Source organism: Bison bison, unplaced genomic scaffold (genome assembly GCF_000754665.1).
Source record: "Bison bison bison isolate TAMUID 2011002044 unplaced genomic scaffold, Bison_UMD1.0 scf7180017864376, whole genome shotgun sequence".
In the NCBI taxonomy this organism is placed as follows: domain Eukaryota; kingdom Metazoa; phylum Chordata; class Mammalia; order Artiodactyla; family Bovidae; genus Bison; species Bison bison.
The window spans coordinates 305,647-333,251 of NW_011494948.1; the positions used below are offsets into that span (position 1 = coordinate 305,647).

The 27,605-nt window shown below is 41.4% G+C and overlaps 1 protein-coding gene across 1 annotated transcript in view; it reads right to left on the reverse strand.

Moving 5' to 3' along the window:
• GLDC (glycine dehydrogenase (decarboxylating)) overlaps positions 1–27,605 on the reverse strand; it is a 90,756-nt gene that overhangs the window by 62,420 nt on the left and 731 nt on the right. Inside the window, exons 2-4 of the mRNA XM_010856976.1 lie at positions 27,240–27,318; positions 7,876–8,011; positions 2–135 (exon numbers count right to left, since the gene is read on the reverse strand). Of these exons, the coding sequence (XP_010855278.1) occupies positions 2–135; positions 7,876–8,011; positions 27,240–27,318 (349 nt within the window). The remainder of the gene's footprint in view (position 1; positions 136–7,875; positions 8,012–27,239; positions 27,319–27,605) is intronic.

The following is a 27,605-nucleotide window of genomic DNA, read 5'->3' on the forward strand; positions in this document are numbered from 1 at the left end:
GCGGTGGCCTCATCCAGCAGGGATGCATTAGCCATGTCCAAGCCTGTGATGTCACACACCATGGTCTGGTAGTTGAGTAAACTCTCCAGTCTCCCCTGAGACACCTCTGGCTGGTATGGAGTATACTGGGTGATCCTGTAAGGGACACAAAAGGCTATGTCCAACCTGTGAATCCACTATTGATAAAAAGTTCACAGTATGCATTCATTTTAGAATTAGGTATCTGAAAACTAAGTTTTCCCCTCTTGAGAATGATATAATACATAGATAAGCTTACTTGTTGTCTTCTGTAAGGAAGCTTGGAATTAAATCATGGCAATAATACTTATCCTTTGGTTGGGGATAATCAGTACATACTTCTCTATCCCTCTAAGTTGTATCATCTTACATTTACATTTCAAGGATCTTATCATAAGTACGTATTTTATTGTAAACTGGCTCTTAAAATCCACTGGAGCCTATCTATGGTATTAGAAACAGAATTTTAGAAAAAAGCTCACCTCAATCAAGGTTCAAGAATCTAATATCTAATACTCAAGACTTTTGGCTTTGGGGGAGAGCAGTTTTGTTCATACTAATCAGAAGTCCTATGTGCGCCTAAAAAATTAATAGAGGTCAATTTAAGAATTGTCACTCTCCAGTTATTAGAAGTCTATCCACTGAGTGCCTTCGTCACTTTTTATCATTCCTTCATTTATTTACTCATCCCACAAATATTTGCTACATGCCCACTAAGTGCCAAAAACTATGATAAGTTCAGGTGACACATCAAAAGTAAGATGAGTAACAGTCTCTGATCTCAAGGAAAATATTATAGTGGGGAGAGATAAAATATATGAAATCATTTTAGAGTGATAAACATTTTAAATAATGAGATGAGAGGATGGCTGAAGACCTGGGCAGAGGGATCTTTTCATCAAGAATCCATTCACTGTACTATCGAAGTGTGTCAGACTGGAGTCCATGTTCCCAGGACTGATTAGCATTGTTTCTCATCTCTTTTGTTTTCATTCCTCCAAGCCTGAAGAGTGTTTTCCTTTCTTTCCTGATGGTAATCACACTCAGTGTATTACCATCTTTTTTTTTTTTTTTCCCGGTAAGGCTTTGAAATCAATGTCTTCTTACCTCTGAGGGAGGAGAGAGCGGGGGAGCTTACCTTACCAAGCAGTACAACATTAAGACGTTGAAATAATTTCCCTGAAATGTTCATTGGTATAGTAGTGTGTGTGTGTGCTATACACACTGTTTGTACAGCAGAGTACATTTTTGCTTCAATTAATTCCTTGAACAGCCTAGCTTAGCAACTGTAAATCAGTTTGCCAGATTCTAAGTGGCTGGTGAACTGGAATAAATGAGGCACACAACACGTAACGTAGACAAAGTAGAAAGGGAATCTGAGCAGAAATGGGGTCACGCAAAAGGCATCAACAAGGGGCAATTGTGATCTCAGATCAGACAAGATCTTCATACATGTGTCTGCAACAGAAAGACATATGCTTAAATTGCCTGCTAACATGAAATTTTCATTTTACTCACTATCATTATTTGACATGTAGACAGACACAGAATTAGACACACATACACACACACAAAAAGCCAAGCATATACATATATCAGCCAGCCCATCCAAAGAATTCATCACAGCACTGAATATAATATTGAAAAATGAGCAACAAACTGTCTACTAAAAGGAGAATGATTAAATAAGAGAACATGCATATAATACTATGGGTTGTGAAAATGATATATAAAAGATTTCCTGACACAGAAGATGCTCATGATACATTAATTTAAAAAGTAAAATATAAAATACCACAATCTTGGTTTTGTAAATTTGTAGAAATGTGTGAACCAAAATGTAAACAGTAGTTTTTTCTGGGTGGAAAGATTAGTGTAATCTTTACTTTCTTTTTATTTATTATGTTCTAAATATTAAAGACATTGGCTACTATTTATTAACTATCTTCTGTGTGTCAGGTCATAAGCGCAGGCGGCTGCGACGGGCGCGCTTAAAGCGCAGCCAAGAGGAGCCACCCCACGTCCGAGGTCAGGGGCAGAAGCCAGGAGGACCCCATACCCGAAGGGCAGCAGCCAAGAGGAGTTACCCCATGTCCGAGGTCAGGGGCAGCGGCCAAGAGTACCAGACTGCGACGGAGCAGGAACGGCCTAGAGGAGATACCCAGAGTCCGAGATCAGGGGCGGCGACGAGGAGTTAGCCCGCGTCTGAGGTCAGGGGCTGCCGCCGGGAGGAGCTACCCCATGCCCCCACGCCGGAGGCCAAGGGCGGTGGCCGGGAGGAGCAACCCCAGGTCCAAGGAGCCATGGCTGCGCGGGTGCAGGAGGGCCTAGAGGAACTATCTCACGTTGAAGGTCAGGAAGGGCGGCGGTGAGGAGATACCCCTCGTCCAAGGTAAAGAGCAATGGCTGCGCTTTGCTGGAGCAGCTGTAAAGAGATATCCCACAACCAAGGTAAGAGAAACCCAAGTAAGACAGTAGGTGTTGCAAGAGGGCATCAGAGGGCAAACACACTGAAACCATACTCACAGAAACTAGTCAATCTAATCACACTAGGACCACAGCCTTGTCTAACTCAATGAAACTAAGCCATTCCCATGGAGCAACCCAAGATGGGCGGGTCATAGTGGAGAGATCTGACAGAATGTGGTCCACTGGAGAAGGGAATGGCAAACCACTTCAGTATTCTTGCCTTGAGAACCCCATGAACAGTATGAAAAGGCAAAATGATAGGATACTGAAAGAGAAACTCCCCAGGTCAGTAGGTGCCTAATATGCTACTGGAGATCAGTGGAGAAATAACTCCAGAAAGAATGAAGGGATGGAGCCAAAGCAAAAACAATACCCAGCTGTGGATGTGACTGGTGATAGAAGCAAGGTCCGATGCTGTAATGAGCAATATTGCATAGGAACCTGGAATGTCAGGTCCATGAATCAAGGCAAATTGCAAGTGGTCGCACAAGAGATGGCAAGAGTGAATGTTGACATTCTAGGAATCAGCAAACTTAAATGGACTGGAATGGGTGAATTTAACTCAGATGACCATTATATCTACTACTGTGGGCAGGAATCCCTCAGAAGAAATGGAGTGGCCATCACGGTCAACAAAAGAGTCCGAAATTCAGTACTTGGATGCAATCTCAAAAACGACAGAATGATCTCTGTTCGTTTCCAAGGCAAACCATTCAATATCACAATAATCCAAGTCTATGCCCCAACCAGTAATGCCGAAGAAGCTGAAGTTGAACGGTTCTATGAAGACCTACAAGACCTTTTAGAACTAACACCCAAAAAAGATGTCCTTTTCATTATAGGGGACTGGAATGCAAAAGTAGGAAGTCAAGAAATACCTGGAGTAACAGGCAAATTTGGCCTTGGAATACGGAAGGAAGCAGGGCAAAGACTAATAGAGTTTTGCCAAGAAAATGCACTGGTCATAACAAACACCTTCTTTCAACAACACAAGAGAAGACTCTATACATGGACATCACCAGATGGTCAACACCGAAATCAGATTGATTATATTCTTTGCAGCCAAAGATGGAGAAGCTCTATACAGTCAGCAAAAACAAGACCAGGAGCTGACTGTGGCTCAGACCATGAACTCCTTATTGCCAAATTCAGACTTAAATTGAAGAAAGTAGGGAAAACCACTAGACCATTCAGGTATGACCTGACCTTATGACCTTATGATTATACAGTGGAAGTGAGAAATAGACTTAAGGGCCTAGATCTGATAGATAGAGTGCCTGATGAACTATGGAATGAGGTTTGTGACATTGTACAGGAGACAGGGATCAAGACCATCCCCATGGAAAAGAAATGCAAAAAAGCAAAATGGCTGTCTGGGGAGGCCTTACAAATAGCTGTGAAAAGAAGCGAAGCGAAAAGCAATGGAGAAAAGGAAAGATATAAACATCTGAATGCAGAGTTCCAAAGAATAGCAAGAAGAGATAAGAAAGCCTTCTTCAGCGATCAATGCAAAGAAATAGAGGAAAACAACAGAATGGGAAAGACTAGGGATCTCTTCAAGAAAATCAGAGATACCAAAAGAACATTTCATGCAAAGATGGGCTCGATAAAGGACAGAAATGGTATGGACCTAACAGAAGCAGAAGATATTAAGAAGAGATGGCAGGAATACACAGAAGAACTGTACAAAAAAGATCTTCACGACCCAGATAAACATGATGGTGTGATCACTGACCTAGAGCCAGACATCCTGGAATGTGAAGTCGAGTGGGCCTTAGAAACCATCACTACGAACAAAGCTAGTGGAGGTGATGGAATTCCAGTTGAGCTATTTCAAATCCTGAAGGATGATGCTGTGAAAGTGCTGCACTCAATATGCCAGCAACTTTGGAAAACTCAGCAGTGGCCACAGGACTGGAAAAGGTCAGTTTTCATTTCAATCCCAAAGAAAGGCAATGCCAAAGAATGCTCAAACTACCGCACAATTGCACTCACCTCACACGCTAGTAACTGCCAAGTCACTTCAGTCGTGTCCGACTCCTAGCGACCCCGTGGACTGCAGCCTACCAGGCTCCTCCGTCCATGGGATTTTCCAGGCAAGAGTACTGAAGTGGGGTGCCATTGCCTTCTCCGACACGCTAGTAAAGTAATGCTCAAAATTCTCCAAGCCAGGCTTCAGCAATATGTGAACCGTGAACTTCCTGATGTTCAAGCTGGTTTTAGAAAAGGCAGAGGAACCAGAGATCAAATTGCCAATATCTGCTGGATCATCGAAAAAGCAAGAGAGTACCAGAAAACCATCTATTTCTGCTTTATTGACTATGCCAAATCCTTTGACTGTGTGGATCACAATAAACTGTGGAAAATTCTGAAAGAGTTGGGAATACCAGATCACCTGATCTGCCTCTTGATAAATTTGTATGTAGGTCAGGAAGCAACAGTTAGAACTGGACATGGAACAACAGACTGGTTCCAAATAGGAAAAGGAGTTCGTCAAGGCTGTATATTGTCACCCTGTTTATTTAACTTATATGCAGAGTACATCATGAGAAACGCTGGACTGGAAGAAACACAAGTTGGAATCAAGATTGCCGGGAGAAATATCAATAACCTCAGATATGCAGGTGACACCACCCTTATGGCAGAAAGTGAAGAGGAACTAAAAAGCCTCTTGATGAAAGTGAAAGTGGAGAGTGAAAAAGTTGGCTTAAAGCTCAACATTCAGAAAACGAAGATCATGGCATCCGGTCCCATGACTTCATGGGAAATAGATGGGGAAACAGTGGAAACAGTGTCAGACTTTATTTTTTTGGGCTCCAAAATCACTGCAGATGGTGACTGCAGCCATGAAATTAAAAGACGCTTACTCCTTGGAAGGAAAGTTATGACCAATCTAGACAGCATATTCAAAAGCAGAGACATTACTTTGCCAACAAAGGTTCGTCTAGTCAAGGCTATGGTTTTTCCTGTGGTCATGTATGGATGTGAGAGTTGGACTGTGAAGAAGGCTGAGCGCTAAAGAATTGATGCTTTTGAACTGTGGTGTTGGAGATGACTCTTGAGAGTCCCTTGGACTGCAAGGAGATCCAACCAGTCCATTCTGAAGGAGATCAGCCCTGGGATTTCTTTGGAAGGAATGATGCTGAAGCTGAAACTCCAGTCCTTTGGCCACCTCATGCAAAGAGTTGACTCATTGGAAAAGACTCTGATGCTGGGAGGGATTGGGGGCAAAAGGAGAAGGGGACGACAGAGAATGAGATGGCTGGATGGCATCAGTGACTCGATGGATGTGAGTCTGAGTGAACTCTGGGAGTTGGTGATGGACAGGGAGGCCTGGCGTGCTGCGATTCATGGGGTCGCAAAGAATCGGACACGACTGAGCGACTGATCTGATCTGATCTGTGTGTCAGGAACATGTTCACAATCTTTTTTTTTTTTTGATGATTATGTTACACATGTTCTTTGTGTCATCCTATATCCACCCATTTCTTTGTTGTCTTACTAGCCTAGCACAATTCTTAAAACAGGAAATTATCAAATATTTCTGGTGCAAATATATGTTTAACTTTCCTGCTCGAATGGGGATGGGTTCCCAATTACTTGTTGGAAAAAGCCTTAAACCTCCCAAACACAGTCTTTCATACCTAAGACGGTGCTCTCCTTTGGCTAACAGACTTTGGGATTTAATGTTTCCCTTCCCTTGCTCAGCCTTTTTCTCCTTGCTCTAAGTCTAAGCTTAGGCTGAAAGCTTTAAAATTATTTTCTTGCAAAGATGATAATTATATGATCTTACTACTTTTACTTGGAAACTTCTTTTATTGTCCACACTTTTTTTTAACACTACTAAACAGGCATAAATAGTCTTAAAAATCATTTATTAATGAACTCAGATGGGTGAGTCTCAAGCCTGGAGACACTAAATAAACCTTCATTTCAGGAGAAAAATGCTAGCACAGGGCCTGCCATCCTACATTGAAGGGTTTAGTTGCCTCAGGCAACCAGTGATCAAGAAAATGTCTGTGATCTACAATTTCTATGTTCCAACTGATTTTAACTCAATTGGTTTCTGTTCCTAGATGTATCTGAATATTAAAAAACAAAAAATATCTGCATATCCAAGAAGGCATTCTGTCCTGTTTAAAAAGGATGCTTGATACATTCAACATGGCATTAACATTTATTCCAAAATAATCAGTATTCTTTATGATTGTGACCAAAAGAAAATGGAGGTGGGGGGGGATTGCAGTAGGACAAACATTCATGAGATTCTTTCATTCAACTCCAGTGCCAACATTATACAAAACAGAAACAGTCACAAGGAAAATGTAAATGTTTTGATATTAGTTAACTGATATTATCAGCAGTTGAAAATTTCAAAAGTAGATCCCACGAAGTATAATCTAGGCCTAATGTAAATTTTCTTGTAAGAGCCCAAATGTTTGTATTCTCTGGAGGCTACGTTACTCATTTATTTTCACCTCACGTCAGCGGAATTTGTTGGTTCCATCTCTATGACAACCATTCAGAAGGGTGATAATGTGAAGTCTACCCACCCTCATGTGCACAGCCCGCCCTGTCCTGGCTGGCGAGGGCCGGTATCACCCTCTGGTTCAGATCAGCTTTCGGAGAATACAAAGGAACAATACTTAAAATCACCCCAAAACCAGGACTGAAAAGCAAACAGCACTGTCCACCTCTCAAAACTCTGGTGGCTCTAAAGTAAATGAACACATCCTCTCACAGCCAGGAAGCAATATGGTCAATGTTCTGTTCGGCCACCAAGAGCCGAGACTGCTGGCCAGTATTCAGACGGCTAGAATGTGCAGTCCATTCATGTACTCTTGAGGCTTGTTTTGTAAGGAGGAGGAGACAGGCCATTTGCTTTTGAAATCAAACTTACCATGCAAACTTTTACCAATACCCTAGTGGAAACGAAGCCCTCAGCAATACAAATACTTCCGTGTGTGCATGCGTGTGCGCACACACACACACATACACATATATATACACACGTGCACACACACACTTAGCAAGAACACTAGTTCTTTGACAATTTATTCCTGCTCTCCTATTAATAAAGAAATGAACCATACTGAAACTAACAGCAATGCAGGAGTGATTAGGCCAGATCTGGCTCCTCTAATGATGGGACGTGAATCACTGTATCTAGGACAAATGTCCTCACCAACCAGCACTACCTGTGTGCTTATGCAAAAGCAGACAAAAGACAAAAAGATATTGTGCTTCCCACCCAGTCTAGCCTGTGCCCTGAACAACACACAATGGCAAGTTCTGGGACTTTGGTGGGGAGTGGGAGGAAGCTGGGGAACAGAAGAGTCATGCAAATCAAATCACGGCACTTGTGTTTCTCATCAAGAAATACATTACCATCCTGAGTTCTCCAGTAAGTTCCGCAAAATTGTCTGTGGTACTGAGCAGTTGTAATAGCCCATGCCAATATATGATCTCCAGATCTGATTCTTGTTGGAAATGGCATGCAGAGTTGCAAGGATTTCATTTTCACCTGATTGCGGAAAAGAAAGAAATGTTACAGAGAGAAAATATCTCAAAGAGAGCTCTAGGTATAGTGTAAAGCCCTAATTTTTTCAATATTGACACGAGAACAGCTATATGGAAAATATAAGAATCATCTTCTTAGCAACACTAAGAACTAGATGCAGAAATCTGAAAAAAAAAAATTGCCATACAGCTCTCAGTTACTCTTCACAATTTTTTGTGGCTCTTCTTTTTTTTTGGTGTTGTTTGACAGAATTTCTCAATTTTTAACACTTGCCTTATTCCAGGTTTTTTCTGCTCCCTTCACATGTTTTATTTACACTAAATAAAATTTCTGCTCTTAGTAAATAGTATTTACCCTTTTAAGTTGCCTTATGCCAATAGTTGGTAGGTCTTAAATAACACATATGAAGGATCTTTTTTAAGTAGCTGATCACTTATAGCTATAACTTATAAAAGACCCTTCACTCAACCAAGAAAATATCAATTATAATAAAAGAACCACATGCAGTTTTAACCAGCATTTTCATTAAGGCACTAAGGTAATTAAGGAGTAATTATAAAAGTTCCCAGATGCAGGCCAGACCCTGTTTTGGGTCATTCATATAATAACAAAATAATAATTGGCATCTGACATTTTAAGCACTCACTCTTTGCCAGGAATTGTACCAAATGTCTTCCACGTAGCTCTGGCAACTGAGGCTTGAAGAGGATCACTCACCTAAGGCTATGCAGCTTTAAATTAACTACCGAGTTGAACTCCAACTTCAACACTTTCCCCAATGGGCCAGACTGAGATCTCCTACATTTATAGCACTTATAGTTAGATCATATGCATATAGCTGCTAAAGTTTAAGTGAGATTTAGCTACTTAGGCAAATGTCTACCTGCTTTAAGATCTTAGGGACTCAGTCACTGAATCTTGGGATTTATTGATTTTATTGTTACAAATCTAGGCACAGCCATCTAAGATAGCAAACTGGCTAGGAAAATGCTTCCCAGTGTTTTAATTCTACTGAACTCTAAGTGACTATTATTCTCATTAATCCTCCTTTATCCTCAATGAAAACATTCTCACCCTTGGCCATGCCCTCCCATCCCATTTGTTTTCACAGTAAATAAATGCAAGAGAGATGTGTCAGTTTGTCAGACTAGGCTAACAAGAGAGAAGTATCAGTTTGTAAGTATCAATTTCATGAGTAAATATAACCCAATTGCCTTATAATGAACAATCTTGCCTTCTTCCACTGAAAGTTTAGGACATAAAAGTGAATGTACAATAAAACAGTATCTGAGGAGATACCCAAGTACAGTATCCTTAGGAATAATCATGTAAGAAATGAAATCACTTTCCAAAGTCTTCTTAGGGTACGGTGATTGAGAAGCCCAGTAGGAAGGGAGATTAATTAGCAGTGCCTAGCAGACACCCAACTCAGCAAAGCCAGCTTCAATTAAGATCCTGTGCAAGGAGGACAGGTCCCTGTTCCATATTATGCCAGGAGGACAAAAGGTCCAGCTCTCAAATGAGAGCAATCTTTGAAGGACTTTGTCAAATCAAGAGTTTAACCTTTGAGTGACAAAGATTATTGAATAATATAATTTTCCCCCACATAATAGAAGATGAATCTACTGGTAGTGTGGATGGGTCAGAGGGGAGACTCTGAAAATAGGGAGAGATAGTAAGAAGCCAGCACAATAGTCCAGGAGGGAGATGGGCCAGGGAGTGTTGTAAGTAAAACTGTATCCTCTCCCTAGAACCTAGACAAGTACATAAAACATTAGGGGCTGCTAAGAGAGATGCTGATGTTTATCTGGAGACCCTAAACTCTCAACTAGAATGGTGGAGGAATCTGACTTTTCCTTTTGCAAAAAAACCCACATTCTCTCCTACCTCCCAGCAGAGCTGAAGATGTTAGTGCAAGCTCATGTGTCCAGTAAAAGAACCTCAGTGACAGCACAGTGCCTTTCTTGTCCATTGGTTCTGCAGCCTCCTGCCTCTTACAGCCTCCTACTTCCATTGTCCCGTCCTGCACATATGCCTTCACCACTCCCTATACTAACCAGGGACCCACTGCCACATCCTACATCAGTTCAGGGCCTCCAGATACATATCAGCACCACTCACAGTTGCCAACATCTTACACACCTGGATAAAACACCTGAAAAAATTTAGAGGCCAATTAGCATAAAAGAAGAGCAAAATAATTAATTATAGATAAGAGTTAGAAGCATAAATATGTTCAAACTTGAGACATACAAGTTTTTAATCCTGTAACAGACATACTGTAATCACTACAGGATCAAACTTTCCAAGCTCCTGTGGGCTCTGCCCCCACCTAGCTTGGGGCTAATGTGAAGATAGCAGGCCCTCCAGGATCCACAGCTTCCGAATTTGTGGAGTTCAACCAAGATTCAAAAACATTCAGAAAAAAGACTTTTCAGAAAGTTCCAAAAAGCAAAATTTGATTTTGTCATGTGTTGGCAGCTATTTACATATCATTTACATCATATTTACAACTATTTAGATAGCATTCACATTGTACTTAAAGCTATTTATATACCATTTACATTGTATTAGGTATTATAAGTAATCTAGGGATGATTAAGTATATGGGGCGGTTGTATGTAGTTCAGTTCAGTTCAGTCTCTCAGTCATGTCCAACTCTGCTGACTGCATGGACCACAGCACACCAGTCTTTCCTGTCCAAAACAAACACCCAGAGCTTGCTCAAACCCATGTCCATTGAGTTGGTGATGATATCCAACCATTTCATCCTCTGTCATCCCCTTCACCTTGTGCCTTCAATCTTTTCCAGCATTAGGGGCTTTTCCAGTGAATCAGTTCTTTGCATTAGGTGGCCCAAATATTGGAGCTTCAGCTTTAGCGTCAGTCCTCCCAATGAATATCCAGGACTGATTTCCTTCAGGATTGACTGGTTTGATCTCCTTGCAGTCTAAGGGACTCTCAAGAGTCTTCTCCAACACCACAGTTCAAAAGGATCAATTCTTGGGCACTCAGCTTTCTTTATAGTCCAACTCTCACATCCATACATGACTACTGGAAAAACCATAGCTTTGACTAGATGGACCTTTGTCAGCAAAGTAATGTCTCTGTTTCTTAATATGCTGTCTAGGTTTGTCATAGCTTTTCTACAAAGGAGAAAGTGTCTTTTGATTTCATGGCTGCAGTCACCATCTGCAGTGATTTTGGAGCCCAAGAAAATAAAGTCTCTCGCTGTTGCCACTGTTTCCCCATCTATTTGCCATGAAGTGATGGGACCGAGTGCCATGATCTTAGTTTTTTGAATGTTGAGTTTTAAGCCCAGCTTTTTCACTCTCTTCTTTCACTTTCATCAAGAGGCTCTTTAGTTCTTCTTCACTTTCTGCCATAAGGGTGGTATCATCTGTGTATCAGAGGTTATTGATATTTCTCCCAGAAATCTTGATTCCAGCTTGAGCTTCATCTAGCTCAGCATTTCACTTAATGTACTCTGCATTTAAGTTAAACAAGCAGGGAGACACTACACAGCCTTGATATACTCATCCCAATTTTGAACCAGTCCATTGTTCCATGTCCGGTTCTAACTGTTGCTTCTTGACCTGCATATAGATTTCTCAGGAGGCAGGTCAGGTGGTCCTGGATTTCCATCTCTAAGAATCTTCCAGTTTGTTGTGATCTACACAAAGGCTTTGGCATAGTCAATAAAGCAGAAATAGATGTTTTTTTGAACTCTCTTGCTTTTTAAATGATCCAACGGATGTTGGCAATTTGATCTTTGGTTCCTCTGCCTTTTCTAAATCCAGCTGGAACATCTGGAAGTTCGCGGTTCACATACTATTGAAGCCTGGCTTGGAGAATTTTGAGCATTACTTTGCTAGCATGTGAAATGAGTGCAATTGTGTGGTCATTTGAACATTCTTTGGCATTGCGTTTCTTTGGGATTAGAATGAAAACTGACTTTTTCCAGTCGTGTGGCCACTGTGGAGTTTTCCAAATTTGCTGGCATATTGAGAGCAGCACTTTAACAGCATGATATTTTAGAATTTGAAACAACTCAGCTGGAATTCCATCACCTCTAACTATCTTTGTTTGTAGTAATGCTTCCTAAGGCCCACTTGACTTCACATTCCAGGATGTCTGGCTCTACGTGAGTGATCACACCATTTTGGTTATCTGGGTCATGAAGATCTTTTTTGTGTAGTTCTTCTTTGCATTCTTGCCACCTGTTCTTAATATCTTCTGCTTCTGTTAGGTCCATACCATTTCTGTCCTTTATTGTGCCCGTCTGTGCATGAAATGTTCCCTTGGTATCTCTGATTTTCTTGAATAAATCTCTAGTCTTTCCCATTCTATTATTTGCCTCTATTTCTTTGCATTGATCCCTGAGAAAATTTTCTTCTCTCTCTTTGCTATTTACATTGTATTAGGTATTATAAGTAATCTAGGGATGCTTTACAGTATATGGGGAGGTTGTGTGTAGGCTATATGCAAATACTGCACCATTTTATATAAGGGACTTGAGCATCTAACAGTTTTGGTATCCGTTAGGGGTGGGAGGTGTGGTGGGCGGGGGCAGAAACCAATCCCTCCTGTATACTGAGGACAACTGTATTCTTGATTGGTCCTCATCATAGCCTGGTCTTGATGATCAATTTTACATTCTACTGGGAACACAGTGAGTTGATAGAATGATTAGTCTTTGTACATCGAGCTAATGGACACTGGTGAACCACCAAGAGTAGGGCAAGTACTTGGTCATGCTTCTGAAAGTTATATGGTCTGAGAAAACTATACCATTCACTCATCCGTTGCTCATCATGACCAGATAGAAGCCAAGACAGTCTGTGACTTGAGGAAGAGTTAAGCTGCCTCTTACTATGATAAAATCAAGACCTCACCTAGAGATTAACATACTAAATCAGAAAGAGAAAGACAAATACTATAGGATACCACTTATATGTGTGGTTTAAAAAATGATACAAATGAACTTATTTACAGAAGAGAAATAGACTCACAGACACAGAAAACAAACTTTCAGTTACCAAAAGGAAAAGGGAAAGGAGGGATAAATTGGGAATTGGGGATTAATAGATATACACTCCTATATATAAAATAGATGAACAATAGGGACCTACTGTATAGCACAGGGAACTATATTCAGTGTCTTCTAATAATCTATAATGGAAAAGAATTCAGTAATATGTATTGATATATAATTGAATCACTTTACTGTATACATTGTAAATCAAATGTATTTCAATAAAAATCAATTTTATCTAAAAAATTTAGACCTCAGACTTTACCATTCACATTTAATAAAAAACACTTCCCAACACACAACTTAGTGAGTGTCTGAATTATTTCTAATGTTTGTTAGCTGGTCACCATTTCTCATACCTACTAATGAAATCTTACTTTGGTCCAATCAGCACAAGAGCCAACTCAGTGAGTGCATTTAGGATCCCAAGGTTTGAGTTAATATGTTAAGTGATGCCAAGATTCAACAGGCATGGAGAAAAGGGGAGAAAAAGGGAAAGTCCACTATCAGAGGTCTACTGCTGAACCTATCTGAAATGGAACACAGCAGAAACAGTCTCTAAGAGCAAGTTCGGGGTCATGATTGGTCTAAATAAAAGCCCCAATCCTAACCATGCAACATACCCCATTGTACTTCACAACAGATTACATACATTCCTTTCTTCCTTGGAAATGAATTCCTTTCTAGAGAAAATAGCGTGGGATGCTTCATTCCAAAGTGGCAGCTTTCTCCCCCCATATAGTAAGACAAGCAGTTTTAAAAGGCAGTTGTGTCATACAAATGCTGGACAGCACAGCCCAAGGAAAGCTGTGTGGACAAAGAGGAGAAGAAGCAAGATCAACTTCCCCCCAGAGTGAACCCCACAACAGCGCACATTCCTCACTCTTGTCCTTCCAACTTGACAAAAACAGCTTCCTCCTGTAAACAGGCCCAATTCCAGTAACCATATTCCTGAATGTGAAGGACAATGAAACAAACCAGGGAGGAAATGAGACAGAATGAGAAAGGGAATGTCCATTAAAAAACACATCAATGGATAAACAACAAGGTCTTACTGTTTAACATAGGGAACTATATTCAATAGCCTATAATAAACCATAATGGAAAAGAATATGAAAAAGAATATATATATAAAACTGAATTACTGTGCTGTACAGCAGAAATTAACACAACATTGTAAAGCAACTATACTCCAATAAAAAAATACAAAACTATGTAGAGACACCCTGATGCCTGCCTAGGGCCTCATAGAGCAGCCAGTCCTGTGCCTTCCCAGCCATGAAAGGCCTCAATCCTTCAGCGATCTGAACAGTAAGTTCTTTTCTTGCGGAATAAATGCCTGCTTCTGACCTTGTTTACTCCTCTACCTCAGCACATTGCATAATGCCCTGGTCCTACTGTACCAGGAACAGAGTTCAGTGACCTGGGTACTACTCCCCAAGAATCTGTAGGTGGGTCTCTCACTGTTCCTGCTTCTCAGAATTCAGAATGAATGCTTCCTCCTTCCATAATGCCACAAAAGAGCCTTTCCTTTGTCACTTGCACCTAAAATATCAAGGAGAACTTTGTACCAACCACTACTCCAAATATACTTTCTGATAGAAAATAAGCTGATTTAGCTGTTAAATTGCTAGGTCTAGGTTTTAATTTCCCACATATGTGAACTTTGACAAAAACTGGGAAAATGTTGAGCAGGTAGGCTATATGGGTCAAGATACCTGTTACACTCCAACACACACACACAAATGCAAATACATACAAATTATTCCCCATTCTTAACCCATTCCCCAAACACTCAATATGATGATTGTTTTTGCCACAATCATATGGGAAAATGCTTTCTTTTGCTTTTTAGACAATCTAAAACTAATATGCCTAAGTTATTACAGAGTATATATAATTTTACCATTTATATTAAAAAATTAATGTATATGCATATTATATGTTAACAGAATAGCTCTGATAAATGAGAAAGTTTCTTGCTTTTTCCTGTGTATGTTTTCACGCTTTTAAGTTCAAGACAATATGCCTGTGTTATTATTCAAAATTTGTAAATTAAAATGTTATGCACAGAACAAAATCCTCCTTGTGAAATAAATTGGTGAAGATACCTACAGTCCCCGCAGTGGCTGGCTGTCCTCAGAGCATTTTCCACGTAGCCCAGCAGCACCCAGAGTGGAGCAGCCACTCAACCAGCAAGAGCCATCCTCCCACGCCCTGCCCTTCATGTGCTTGGCAAGATGCTCAGAAAAGGACTCCAAGGAAATCAGCAGGACTGAAAACCAACAAACTCATATTTGAATTTGCCCAGAAAGGCCTTTTTCTGCCAGAGGCTACAGGGAAAAGCTGGGGCTAGAATGTGAGGACAGAGACTGACTTAGCATTTTTCTTGCCAACTTGTAGATCCCTGGATTCAAAGCTGCTCAGGAACCATGGGGTGGGGTCAGGGGCTCTCAATTCAACATAAACAAACCATGGATGATAGCATATATCAGGATTTTCTGATTTCCTAAGTGGAAGCCAGAATTTGCCCTCTAACTCCATCCCCATGTGTAGCCTTTCTCTAAGGTCACCTTTCTCCCTCCTCCATAAATAAGTGGGGATAAGCCAGGCTTAACCCCACTTACTCAGCCCATAAACGCTACTCCCTCTTATCTGTCAAGTTTCTTTCCCTGGTGAAGAAATTGCCCAACCACAGTCTGTTGAATCTTAGAATCTGTTCAGTCCAGGAAGGTAAACCAACCCATAAGCTCTGTATAATGCAGAATCTTGCATTGTTCAGTCGCTAAGTCGTGTCCAACTCTTTTGCGACTCCATGGACTGTAGCCTGCCAGGCTCCTCTGTCAATGGGATTTCCCAGGCAAGAATACTGGAGTGGGTTGCAGAAGGACATGGAAACTCTGCAAGATTGACAGGGGGGAGCCCATCCCACGTATCAGGACGTGGTCTGGGCAGCACCACACAGGCCTGATGCCCCACCCCCAATCCTGCCAGGCTCTTTCCCATCTCCTTGCTCAGCCAATTAACACCCAACCTCACCTAGCCCCTCATGACCTTCAGAAATTAGAACCCTCAGTCAGGTACTTCCAGCTTAGAGGAGCCAAGGCATGTCTAATCCACGTTTCTGATGGCTCTTTGTCCCTACAGTTCTACCTTCTCACCCAGGAGATACACAAAGAGTATAGGCATATGGAGAAATTTGTAATCCACCCCAGAATCTCACCAACTAAATTATAACCTCTTTGTGGGCAGGGGCATAATGGTTTGCTAGGCATATAGTAGGTGCTCAGAAAATGCAAGTGAATGAAAATTCACCTAAATCCCCACATATAATTAGCTCAATATTCACAATAAGTCATGCATTACAGAATCCACGAAGACAAATCAATGTGCAAATTGTTCTCACATCCCTAAAGGCACAAGCTTCAGAAAAACATTTCTAAATAGAAACTTGCAGCTATGAAGCAAGTTCTGTGAAATAATGCAGTGAGTACAATAATTTCATATTTTCCAAAATTTTCTTTCCTTATTGTTTAATCAGTTAGTATATTGGTGATATGGACATTGAGAATCCTTACAAAGTAAATCCCCAGTGTGCATTTTTATTAAAATACTGCACATTTAACAAGTAAAACAAACCTCAGTAGTCAAAACCAGATCTAAGATTTCTAAAAGCAAAGCACAGTGTCATTTGGTGGGGGGAAAAGAGGATATAAGGAATAGAAGCCAGAGCACCTACCCTATGACAAGCAGCTCACAACCTCACTGTTGACCAGCCCCCTTAGGGCTCTGAGTTGACTCAGGTTAGCAGTCAGGCCCCCACTCTCATTCCCATAAGGTGGTAACTGACCTCCCACCCCAGTGTGCCTCACAGCTCCCAGCCTGTGCGGGCCTTGAAGTCCTTGGCCACTTGACTTCACCAATCCTCCACCTCAGCTAAACTCAGACATCCCATTTCTGTTTCTGCTCCCCTGTCACTAAATGATGTTGGGTGAGAGGACCCTCACAAACTTTATAGATTCAAGGCATCAAATCTCGGCAGGAAACTTCCTTGGTGGTGCAATGGATAAGAAGCCACCTGCTAATGCAGGGGACAGGGGTTTCATCCCTGGTATTGGATGACCCTACATGCTGCAGAGGAACCAAGCCAGTGTGCCACAACTACTGAAGCCTGCATGCTCTAGGGCCCTCGAGCCACAACTAAGGAGCCCACGGGCTGCAACTACTGAAGCCCACGTGCCCTAGAGACAGCAAGCCGCAAATACTGAGCCTGCATGCTGCAGCTACTGAAGCCCATGTGCCTAGAGCCTGTGCTCCACAATGAGAAGCCCTCACAATGAGAAGCCCACGCACCACAACTAGAGTAGACCCCTCCCTCTGCAATTAGAGAAAGCCCATGACAGCAACTAAGACCCAACACAGTAAAAAAAAAAAAGAAACAACTTATAAAAAATCTCAGCAGGTTTTCCATGCAAGGTGATCTAGGTTCCTCACTACTCAGATGGTCACTTTCTCACTTTTCTATCACTCAGTCTCACCCTTTCTGTCTCTCACTCAGATCATTAGACAGGCAGTCCCTAAACTCCTCCCACCGCAGAGTGTCCTAATGTCATCAGGTAGACTTTCTTCTCTCTGATCCCTAAGAAAAGTTCAGAATTTGACACTAAGTCCACAAGGCCTGACTTAAGATTTATCCTTTGGCCTCTTGGATTACTTCATCTCAGGCTACTCTGCAATCCATCCTTTTCCATGCTTTATTTCCCCATGTCATGGCTTCTACTTTCTTCCCAATACTCCATCACTAGAAAATCTTGCTCACTCTCATGAATTCATTCAGAAGAGTCACTAAATCTGTAACTCCATTTCTAGTCTCTCTCTTGAGCTCTAGACTTGTATTTTCAACTACTGCTTCAGCTTCTTCAAATGCATATTCCACCAACACCTCAAATTCAATTCTGCTCAAACAAGACTCACAGTCTCGTCTTCCTCCAGGACCCTCCTCTTCTCCCTGTTCATGCTGTTAATATCACCATCACCCCAAGACACTCAGCCTAGAAACTGACCTGCAGTCCAACCCGCTGCCCCTCTGGGCCAACCACCATGTTTGTACCAAAGCATACTTCCCAGGCTACTCCCAGCCACTTACTAAGCCCAGTAGAACGAATGCAGGCCCACTTCTGTAAAGATATGGGACTCCTCTGGTGGATGACTTTGGCTCAAGGACTCCACGCAGACTGACCAAAATTTTTTAGATCTGTGTTGCAGTCTCCGATTCTTCTTACCCAATTCTCCTTTCATCCCTCTTCTCCACCTGAGTCAGACCTGCATCACAATCTAAAAGCTCCCCAGTCTTCCCCTGCTCCCACTTTTGCATATCTAATATCCTTGTAGCGACTGCTTCCTGGTAGACCTGAACTAACGCACATTTTAAATTTCACCTCTAACCTCTCCAATAAGCTCCCAGTTGGTCTCCTTGCCTGTATCTCAGAGGCACTCGGCCAAACACAATTTGAATGTATACTTTCTTCTGTCATAACTGTCAATGTCTCCCCATTATGTACAGGAAAACAAATCCTTTATCACAGCTTTGGGCCCACCATACCTTGCTTTCTATACGTCTCGGCAGCTAAATATTCTATACGTAGTTAACTCACCATACATGTCCACACTTTCACCCTTCTGTTCATGCCATAACCTCAACCCAAGCATTCACCCTATTTGTAGAACTGAGGAGCTATTCAGTATCTGAACCTACAGTCAGGGATCATATCTTTATCACCCTTTACCTCCTGACTCTTGCATTCTCAGTGCCTAAGCAGTATCTTATTTTCTATTGAAGTTTCTCAATAAATGAGGAATGAAAGTAGATGGAGAGGGTCATAGATGTAGATTTGGGGACAGTAGCTTATAACCCAATGGTAACAAAGGGGACTAGGCTGGGAGATTTAGGGTATGAGCAAATGGCCCTATGTACTTTAACAGTCAAGAGTAATGCCATATTTAAAACATGGTATAATTGACTTCATTTTTATAGCACTGAATATTTTTTTAAAGTTAGGCAAGATTCATTACCATTTATAATACTAAGTATATGCTAACTTAGATGAATGTGGTAGTTTAAAAAATATGTTTGCAGAAGATTTTTAGGGCACTGAAAAACCCTTTATGCTAACTATAACAGTGGCTACATGTCAGTATACATTTGCTCAATTTCACAGAATGTACAACACCAAGAGGGAACCCTAACATGAACTATAGACTCTGGGTGATGATGATGTGTCTCTGTAGGTTCACTGGTTATAACAAATGTACCATTCTGGTGGAAGATGTTGACAATGGAGTCTCCGCATATGTGGAGGCAAGGGCTATACAGGACCTCTCTGTACTTTCTGCTCAATGTTGCTGTGAACCTAAAACTGCTCTGAAAAGGAATGTCTATTTTTAAAAATCATGTCTATAATCTTGTTTACACTTCTCCCTTCAAAAGGTGGAAACTAATTCCCCTTCCCTTGAATTTGGACCAATCTTAATGATTCACTCTAATGAACAGAATATGATATAAATGATACTATAGGACTTTCAAGACGAGATTATAAAAAGGATAGTTTCTGCCTGGCTTTCCTTCTCTCTTGAATCACTGGCTCTGCATGAATCCAGTTGCCATGCTGTGAAGACACTCACTCAAGCAGAATGTGGACTGAACTGTGTGAGGAGGCACCAGGGCCTCCCACTGACAGCCAGCACCAACTTGCCAGCCATGTGAATGAGCCATCTTGGAACTGGCTCCTATAGCTCTGGTTGAGCATCCACCAGTGTGGGACCACAACCTCATGAGTAACTCAGAGCCAAAACCCCCTGGTTTAGTTGCTTCTGGATTCCCAACCTCAGAATCTCTGAGGATAATAAATGTTTGTTGTTGTTTTAAGCCAGTGTTTTGTAGTAATTTCTTATAAAGCAAGAGATAAGAAATAGAGCAACTTTTCCAAAGAAGAGACAATACTTTAAAATATTGTTAAAGAATTTCATTTATATAAAATCTTTGATGATGCTGGATAAATTCCATGATCCTTTACCAAGATCAAGTGGGAAAAGCTGTTTTATATTTTAAGTTATTTGTCTCAATCACATGACCTATTTGGTGCCTCATCACCTTATGTCAGCATGTTTGTATCTTTGTATGTCAAAAAATAAGAAAGTCCTGTGAAAGGATTCCAATCCAAAATGGAATCTAAGGATATGAAAATGGAGAATCTCATACCTGCTCCCTCGGAAGAATGGAACTTGAGAACTGAGAGACTGATTTCCTGTAAATACCCGATTTCTAGAAGGCTGGGACTTATCTTCAGACCAATGAACATCCACCAAAAATCTCTCCATAATCAAGCCAACAAACTTACTGTCTGGGTTCCAGCTGGATGGCCCTCTCTTTGTGCTCCCTGCCCATAAACACAACCTGCCCTAGACCTTCAACTAACTTTGCAGCTTCTATAGCATGTGTCTCCCAAACTGTAATTCCTCTGCTACTTCCAAATAAACTCAAATTTCTGGTAATTTGAGCTTTCTGACCTCTTTATTTAGGTTCTTTATTCAATTTACCTCTTTATTTAGGTTGATAGTCCAAAACATGTTAATGCTTAAAATGATACTTTACAAAGAGTGAGATTTCTCACTTGGTGTTCTAATTTCAAAAGGAAGGGAAAAACACTGATTATAATTTATTGTAGAATTCATCTTTTAAATATTTTCACTTTTTCACTTCTATTGGACACACCACCACATACATATTTGTCTGACATTATCTGATATAATAAAAAGTATCACTAGTCTTTGTGTTTGGTATTTCCTGAGTGACAGGAGTATCTTGTGTTATTCATAAAAAGCCCTTCTGAGCATACCTGAGTATCTGCTAATAGATGAGGTTCAGTTCAGTTCAGTCTCTCAGTTGTGTATGACTTTTTGCGACCACATGGACCGCAGCACGCCAGGCTTCCCAGTCCATCACCAACACCCAGAGCTTGTTAAAACTCATGTCCATCGAGTTGGTGATGCCATCCAACCATCTCATCGTCTGTCGTCCCCTTCTCCTCCCACCTTCAATCTTTCCCAGCATCAGAGTCTTTTCAAATGAGTCAGTTCTTCACATCAGGTGGCCAAAGTATTGGAGTTTCAGCTTCACTATCAGTCTTTCCAATGAACATCCAGGACTGATTTCCTTTAGGATGGACTGGTTGGATCTCCTTGCAGTCCAAGGGACTCTCAAGAGTCTTCTCTAACACCACAGTTCAAAAACATCAATTCTTCGGCGCTCAGCTTTCTTTAGAGTCCAATTCTCACATCCATACATGACTACTGGAAAAACCAAAGCTTTGACTAGATGGACCTTGGTTGGCAAAGAAATATCTCTGCTTTTTAATACGCTATCTAGGTTGGTCACAGCTTTTCTTCCAAGGAACAAACATCTTTTAATTTCATGGCTGCAGTCACCATCTGCAGTGATTTTGGAGCCCCAAAAGTTAAGTCTCTCACTGTTTCCATTGTTTCCCCATCTATTTGCCATGAAGTGATGGCACTGGATGCCATGATCTTAGTTTTGTGAATGTTGAGCTTTAAGCCAACTTTTTACTCTCCTCTTTTACTTTCATGAAGAGGCTCTTTAGTTCTTCACTTTCTGCTATAAGGGTGGTGTCATAGATGAGGGTGGGGTCCCTAAGTAGCCTCAGGATGGGACTGGTCAGCAGAAAGGCCAAGTGATTAGAAAGGTGGAACTCTTCGGGCCACCCATTGACCTCTAGAAGTAGGAAGGGCAGAGGGCTGAAGAGTAAGCTCTATAAAAACAACAGATTTGATGAGCTTCTAGAATGGCTACTACATTCCTGTGTTGGGAAAGGGATGCACCCCAGACCCATGGGGACTAAAGCTCCTGTGCTTGGGACCCTTTCAGACCCCACCCTATGTTGTTGCAGTTTAGTCTCTAAGTTATGTCCAACCCCACGGACTGCAGCATGCTAGGCTTCCCTGTCCTTCACTCTGTTCTGGAGTTTGCTCAAATTCATGTTCATTGAACTGGTGATGCTATCTAACCATCTCAGCCACCCCCTGCTCCTCTTGTCTATCCTATGTATCTCTTCATTTGGGTGTTCACCTGTATCCCTTATAACATCCTTTTAATAAACTGGTAAACATAAGGAAACATTTCTGTGTATTGCGTGAGCCACTCTAGCAAATTAATTGAACCAGAGGAAGGGATCCAACTCATAGCTCATTAGTCAGTGCTGCAGTGGTAAAGAATCTGCCTGTCAATGCAGGAGACGCAAGAGACTCATTCAATCCCTGGGTTGGGAAGATCCCCTGGAGGAGGAAATGGTGACCTGCTCCAATATTCTTGCCTGGAAAATTCCATGAACAGAGGAGCCTGGTGAGCTACAGTTGATGGGGTTGCAAAGAGGTGGACATAACTGAGGGACTGAGCACAACAGGTCAGAAGCACAGGTGACAGTCCTGACTTGTGATTGACATCTGAAGTGGGGGCAGTCATGGGGGGTTAATATGTGAAGTCTGATGCTGTATGCAGGTAGATAGTGTCAGAAGTGATTTAAATTGTAGGATGTCCCCTGAGAATTGAAATACTGCTTTGTGGTGTTGAAAAACATCCCAGAATCCCCCAAACCATCAGTGTAATTATTCTGTTAAGATGCCATCAAAGATGAGACTATAATAATACTCAAATATTCTGTAATCATGCCTAGCACATTGAATTTTGCCATCTTATTTTTCTCACTGAAGGTACTGCCTTTTTGAGTTTTCTCCTTCTTATAATTACATATTTACACACACACACAAAATACATAGTCAATATAAAGATATTATCATTGTTTCTGTAGATATAGGAGATATCTATAAAAGATATATTTCAACTTTTTACACTGCTTTCAGAAATCCCAGTTTTTCTATTTAATTTCACATCATTTCTGTACATTTACAGCATTTTATTCATAGTTCTTATGACATCTTGGACATTTTAACTTTTGAACTCAAGTCACAGTAAGACGTAAGCCCACTGAAGATAGTGATTATGTTTATTCATACATTTATCCTTGCAATGCCTTGCCAATAGTAAATGGTCATAAACACTTACAAATTAGGCAATAGGTTGACTGTACAAGCTTTCAGTCAGATCAGTAGGGGTCTGCCCCATAAGAATTAATGACAAAAATATAAGGACAACAGACTACTATGAGAGTCTAAACATACAAACAGACAATGGCCAGACCATATATAACTATAACATTTTCACCTACCACTTGCAGCAACCTGCTCAGGAAACCAACCCCCTAATCCACAATAAACCACCCTTGAGCCAGCTTGCTACAGACTAGACTTGCAGAAAGCTGTCTTTTGCTATCTCCAGCGACAATGGCAGAAAATAAACAATAACTTCTCTAGCAATCAGCCCAAAAGAGCCAGGACTTGATTAATAACTGACAACTACACTAATCTTGGTGCCTGCTTCCAATCTAGAACCAACCAGACAAAGCTGAACAAACAGACTTAAGCAATCACAGGGAAAATCCTGCTTTAGATGGAAGACTTGCTTTTGTTGGCCTACCTACATCTTGTTCAGGCCACCAGGGTGCCCCTGAAGGCCTTCCTACTCCTCTGTAAAACAAAAGGCTGACTTCTATAGCAAGTTCAGAATAAACAGCCTTTGCTTTTCTCATTTGGCTGGTCTTTGTTTATTTCCACAGTTGTATAAGAATTCATTGGAATTATCCTAAAGATGAAATAATAATTGGTATATGCTGGGATCTCAAGAAGCCAGAAATGGCCAAAGGAGAGATTTGTCACAGACTGCAGGCTGTACCTGACAACAGACTTAATCCAGCTGAAAGATAACTGATGTCCACAGCCAGGAGAACAGATGCCCTGCCAGTGTCCTTGGGGTCAGTTCAGAAGAGTGGGTCACCTGGGTGACAGAGTTGCCACCTGCAGCTGCATTGCACAACACTGCACCCTTTGCTCACTGCAAAATCACTCTAAACAATATTGCTTGGAACATTAGGTTGTCACAAGTCCATCAAAAGTCTCATTCTGACAACTCAGCTGCCCAGTTCGGGTCGAATAACTTGAACATCTAAGGGTTTAGTGTCTCCTCTCTCTTCCTAATAAACATGCTCATAATAAGCAATGTGCAATTTTCTGTAAACTTGAAACCCTGCTGCTTCTGTGAAGTTATGGGCTACTTCAGTCTGGTTCACTTGATATGACTTCACTGAAAATACTACACAGAGAAACATATCATAGCTGAAAGTGAGTGGTGTGATTCATAAAGTATTTTAAGTTTTGTATTAATTGCAAAATAAATACATAGTTACTGTAGAAAATCTAGAAAAAACAGGAATAAAAAGAAATCTAAAATCATTCATAATGGCACCATCCGGAGAAACGAATGTTTCCATTGACATAAATCCTAGTTTTTTTCCTTTGTGTATGCCAGTGGAGGGTGGGATTCACTTGAATGGGATGAACAAGTAGCTTTGTTTGTTTCTCTAAAGTATGGCTTACTGTGAAGATCAAGACTGAGATCAAGGCATTCTTTCAAGGCACTTCCTTACATGTCCAAGGGCGGAGGGGAGCCTCCTGCATGACAGCCGAACCATCCATGCTTCCCTGACTCTGTCAGCCCACTCTGTCCTGTACAATCTGTTCCCTCTGGCTACAGCAGTCTCCCCTGGCCTCATCCAACAGAGCATTACTACTCATCCTTCAACACCCAGCTCTGACCCTGCACCTCTGTTACCCCTTCCCTCGCCCTGGCAGTGGGCCTGAGTGTTCTCAGACCTGGACTCTCAGCCTACTGTGGCATTTCCACTAGGGTAGCTGGTGGAGTGTTTCCAGTGTGTTGGGCTTGTGCACACCTGTAAACTGGATACTGAGGAAGAGTCAGGACAAGGATTTTCTACTTTAGGGGACAATGAAGAGGACTGGAGTGTGAACAGGGCCTGCACTGTATGGGTTGAATTCTGCCTCCACTGCTTACCAGTGGTGACCTTGGGCATGATTCTTACTCTCTGTATGCCATGGTTTTTGTATTTATTTTGGGCCACGCCACACACATGTGGGATCCTAGTTCCCTGACCAGAGATCCCTGCATTGGAAGTGCAGAGTCTTAACCATTGGACCACTAGGGAAGGACTGGTATGTTCATTTTAAGTCAGAGTTGATAATGATAGTTATCTCATAGGGTTGTAATAAGGATTAAATTAATATATGAAAAACATTTTAAAAAGAGCCCAGTACATGCTAAGTACTACATAATGGTTTGAGATCATAAAGTTATGAATAAGAACCCAAGTATCTCCACACTGCTTACAGCTCTCACAATCCTCTTTTACTCAGCAATGAGGAATTTAAGACATGTACTAGCTCTTAGTTTTCTCTCTACTCAGTGAACATATATTTGGTCTAGGATTCCTCTGATTATGGTAGAACACAGGCACTCAGCTTTTGTGTGAAACCAGGTTTGGATCACGATGCTCCACGAGTAAATGAAAACGCTTCTACTAGAGGTTACCTGCACCAATTTGCCCTCCCCACGTGGAACACATTCAGTAACCATTGCAGAGTAAAACACTGATGCCTTTCTGGTGCATTCTGAACCCCCATCCTCCCTATCCCCACTCCCAGCTCACTTCCAAGAAGCAAGCTTTGTTGGAGAGCCAATCTACTTCAGGGCAAGGGAGACTCCTGCCAGTGCAACATTTTCTGAGTCACTTCAGTCTAACCAGATGGAAGCAGCCCCAAACTTCACAGAAGCTGGGTTTAAAGTTTACACATAAATTATAAATTACTTATCAGAAGTCTGCTTCCAAAGGAAGGGGGAGAAATGGAATCTCCCAAGGTTCAAATTATTCAGCTGGAAACAAACAGTGACACTACAAGAGGCTAGATAACTTGGACATGGTTCCTAGACTCTGATGCTCTCAAAGAACATTTTAGAGTATATAGTAAAAGGGCTGACCTAAACATTTTGTGACTTTGAAAGACTCAGGAAGAAATTTATTTGTTAAAATACTCACTGATGACTTGCTTTAAAAACATATAACTATACTACACATCCAATGAATCAGGATTCTGATTTCCTAAAGTTGAAATAGATAAGGCTTCCAGCCATCCCCAGGTATCAATCAGTTCAAGCGGACAAAAAGTTCATATTTTCTTCTATGAACAAGGTCCCTTCCATCAGGGGAAATGGTTCAGATTTGAAACCAATAAAGGGAGCAGCCCTCAGCACAGCCTGAATTATAGCATTAGTCAGCTGGGGGCTGGACCTGCTTTATAACTCAAGTTGTATACTTGAAAACAAAATAAAGCCTACTTTCCACATATCTTTTCTGTTCCCAGACCTAAAGCAAACCAATTGTCTTCTCTTCCCTTGACCTCAGAAGACATAGCATTATTATGATTCAAAACCAGGAGAATACTTTCCTGTTTATTAAAAAAAAAAAAATTTCAGCTCTGCCTCCCCACTTGAATTTTGTGTGTGTTGTGTGAATTCTTGCTCAGTCATAGATGTCAAATAATCTTGAGACCATTAAAATATTTTAAAATATAAAATAAAATTCTAAGAGAGTCTATGGGTAAATTAAGATTTCTTAAAAATCATTCAGACTTTAAATGGTGCCCTTCAGTGGGTATAAATAATAAAATTTGGATCTGAGATGGAACAATTGGAAGCTACTGTGATGTAAATAACCTTGGGGTAGGAGGCCAGATGTCTGGGTCTCCCATTTTTGTCACTCTCCTATTTCAAGACTGTAGGCAGTCTTTTCTCCCTTCTGAGTACCCCGATCTGCAGAGAAGTGGGGACATCTTCCAAGCCAAAGGATGGGAGAATCATACCTGGACAGGTGCCTGGCGAGTTGGGAATCCTCCGCACTTGCTGGTGCATTGCCTTCCCCACCCCGACCCCTGCCCCTGCCCCAGGAAGTTTGCTGGCTCCTTGAGGAGCGCTGAGACAGAGAACTATTCCAGGGAGCCGAATATATTGCACCCTCTCCCGCCCCGTGCGGTAGGTACCCAGCGCTGTTTTAGCTTAATAAACATTCTCCCTCCTGAGCAATCCTGACCCACAGATGGACTTTCAGAGACCACAGAAAACAAACAGGCCAGAGCAAATGGAGTCTCCCGGTTACTTACAGACAGGGTCATCCATTTTCAAGGGTCTCTTCAGGCGGATGCTGGCAGGGATGGTCTTCTCGATCAGTTCATCAACGCTCTAAAATTAAAATTCAAGCTCGTGAACACTGAAGGCAGAGGAAAGAGCTTCTGAGCTAAAAGTCACCTCTGTATTTTGCATATACAAAGGCTTGTGGGGACTTCACTTAAATGGTCTAATTTTTAAAAAGAGTTTCTTCTTAAAAAGGACAACTTTAACAAACCAAAAATCACTCGGAGCGGGGTAAAATAATTAGGGTAGTAATTCGGCCACTCTGGCTTGGATTTCAGTGGGCAATCGGAGATAATTGGATAAATCGGGAGGTCCTTCTCTTGCGAAGTTAGAGC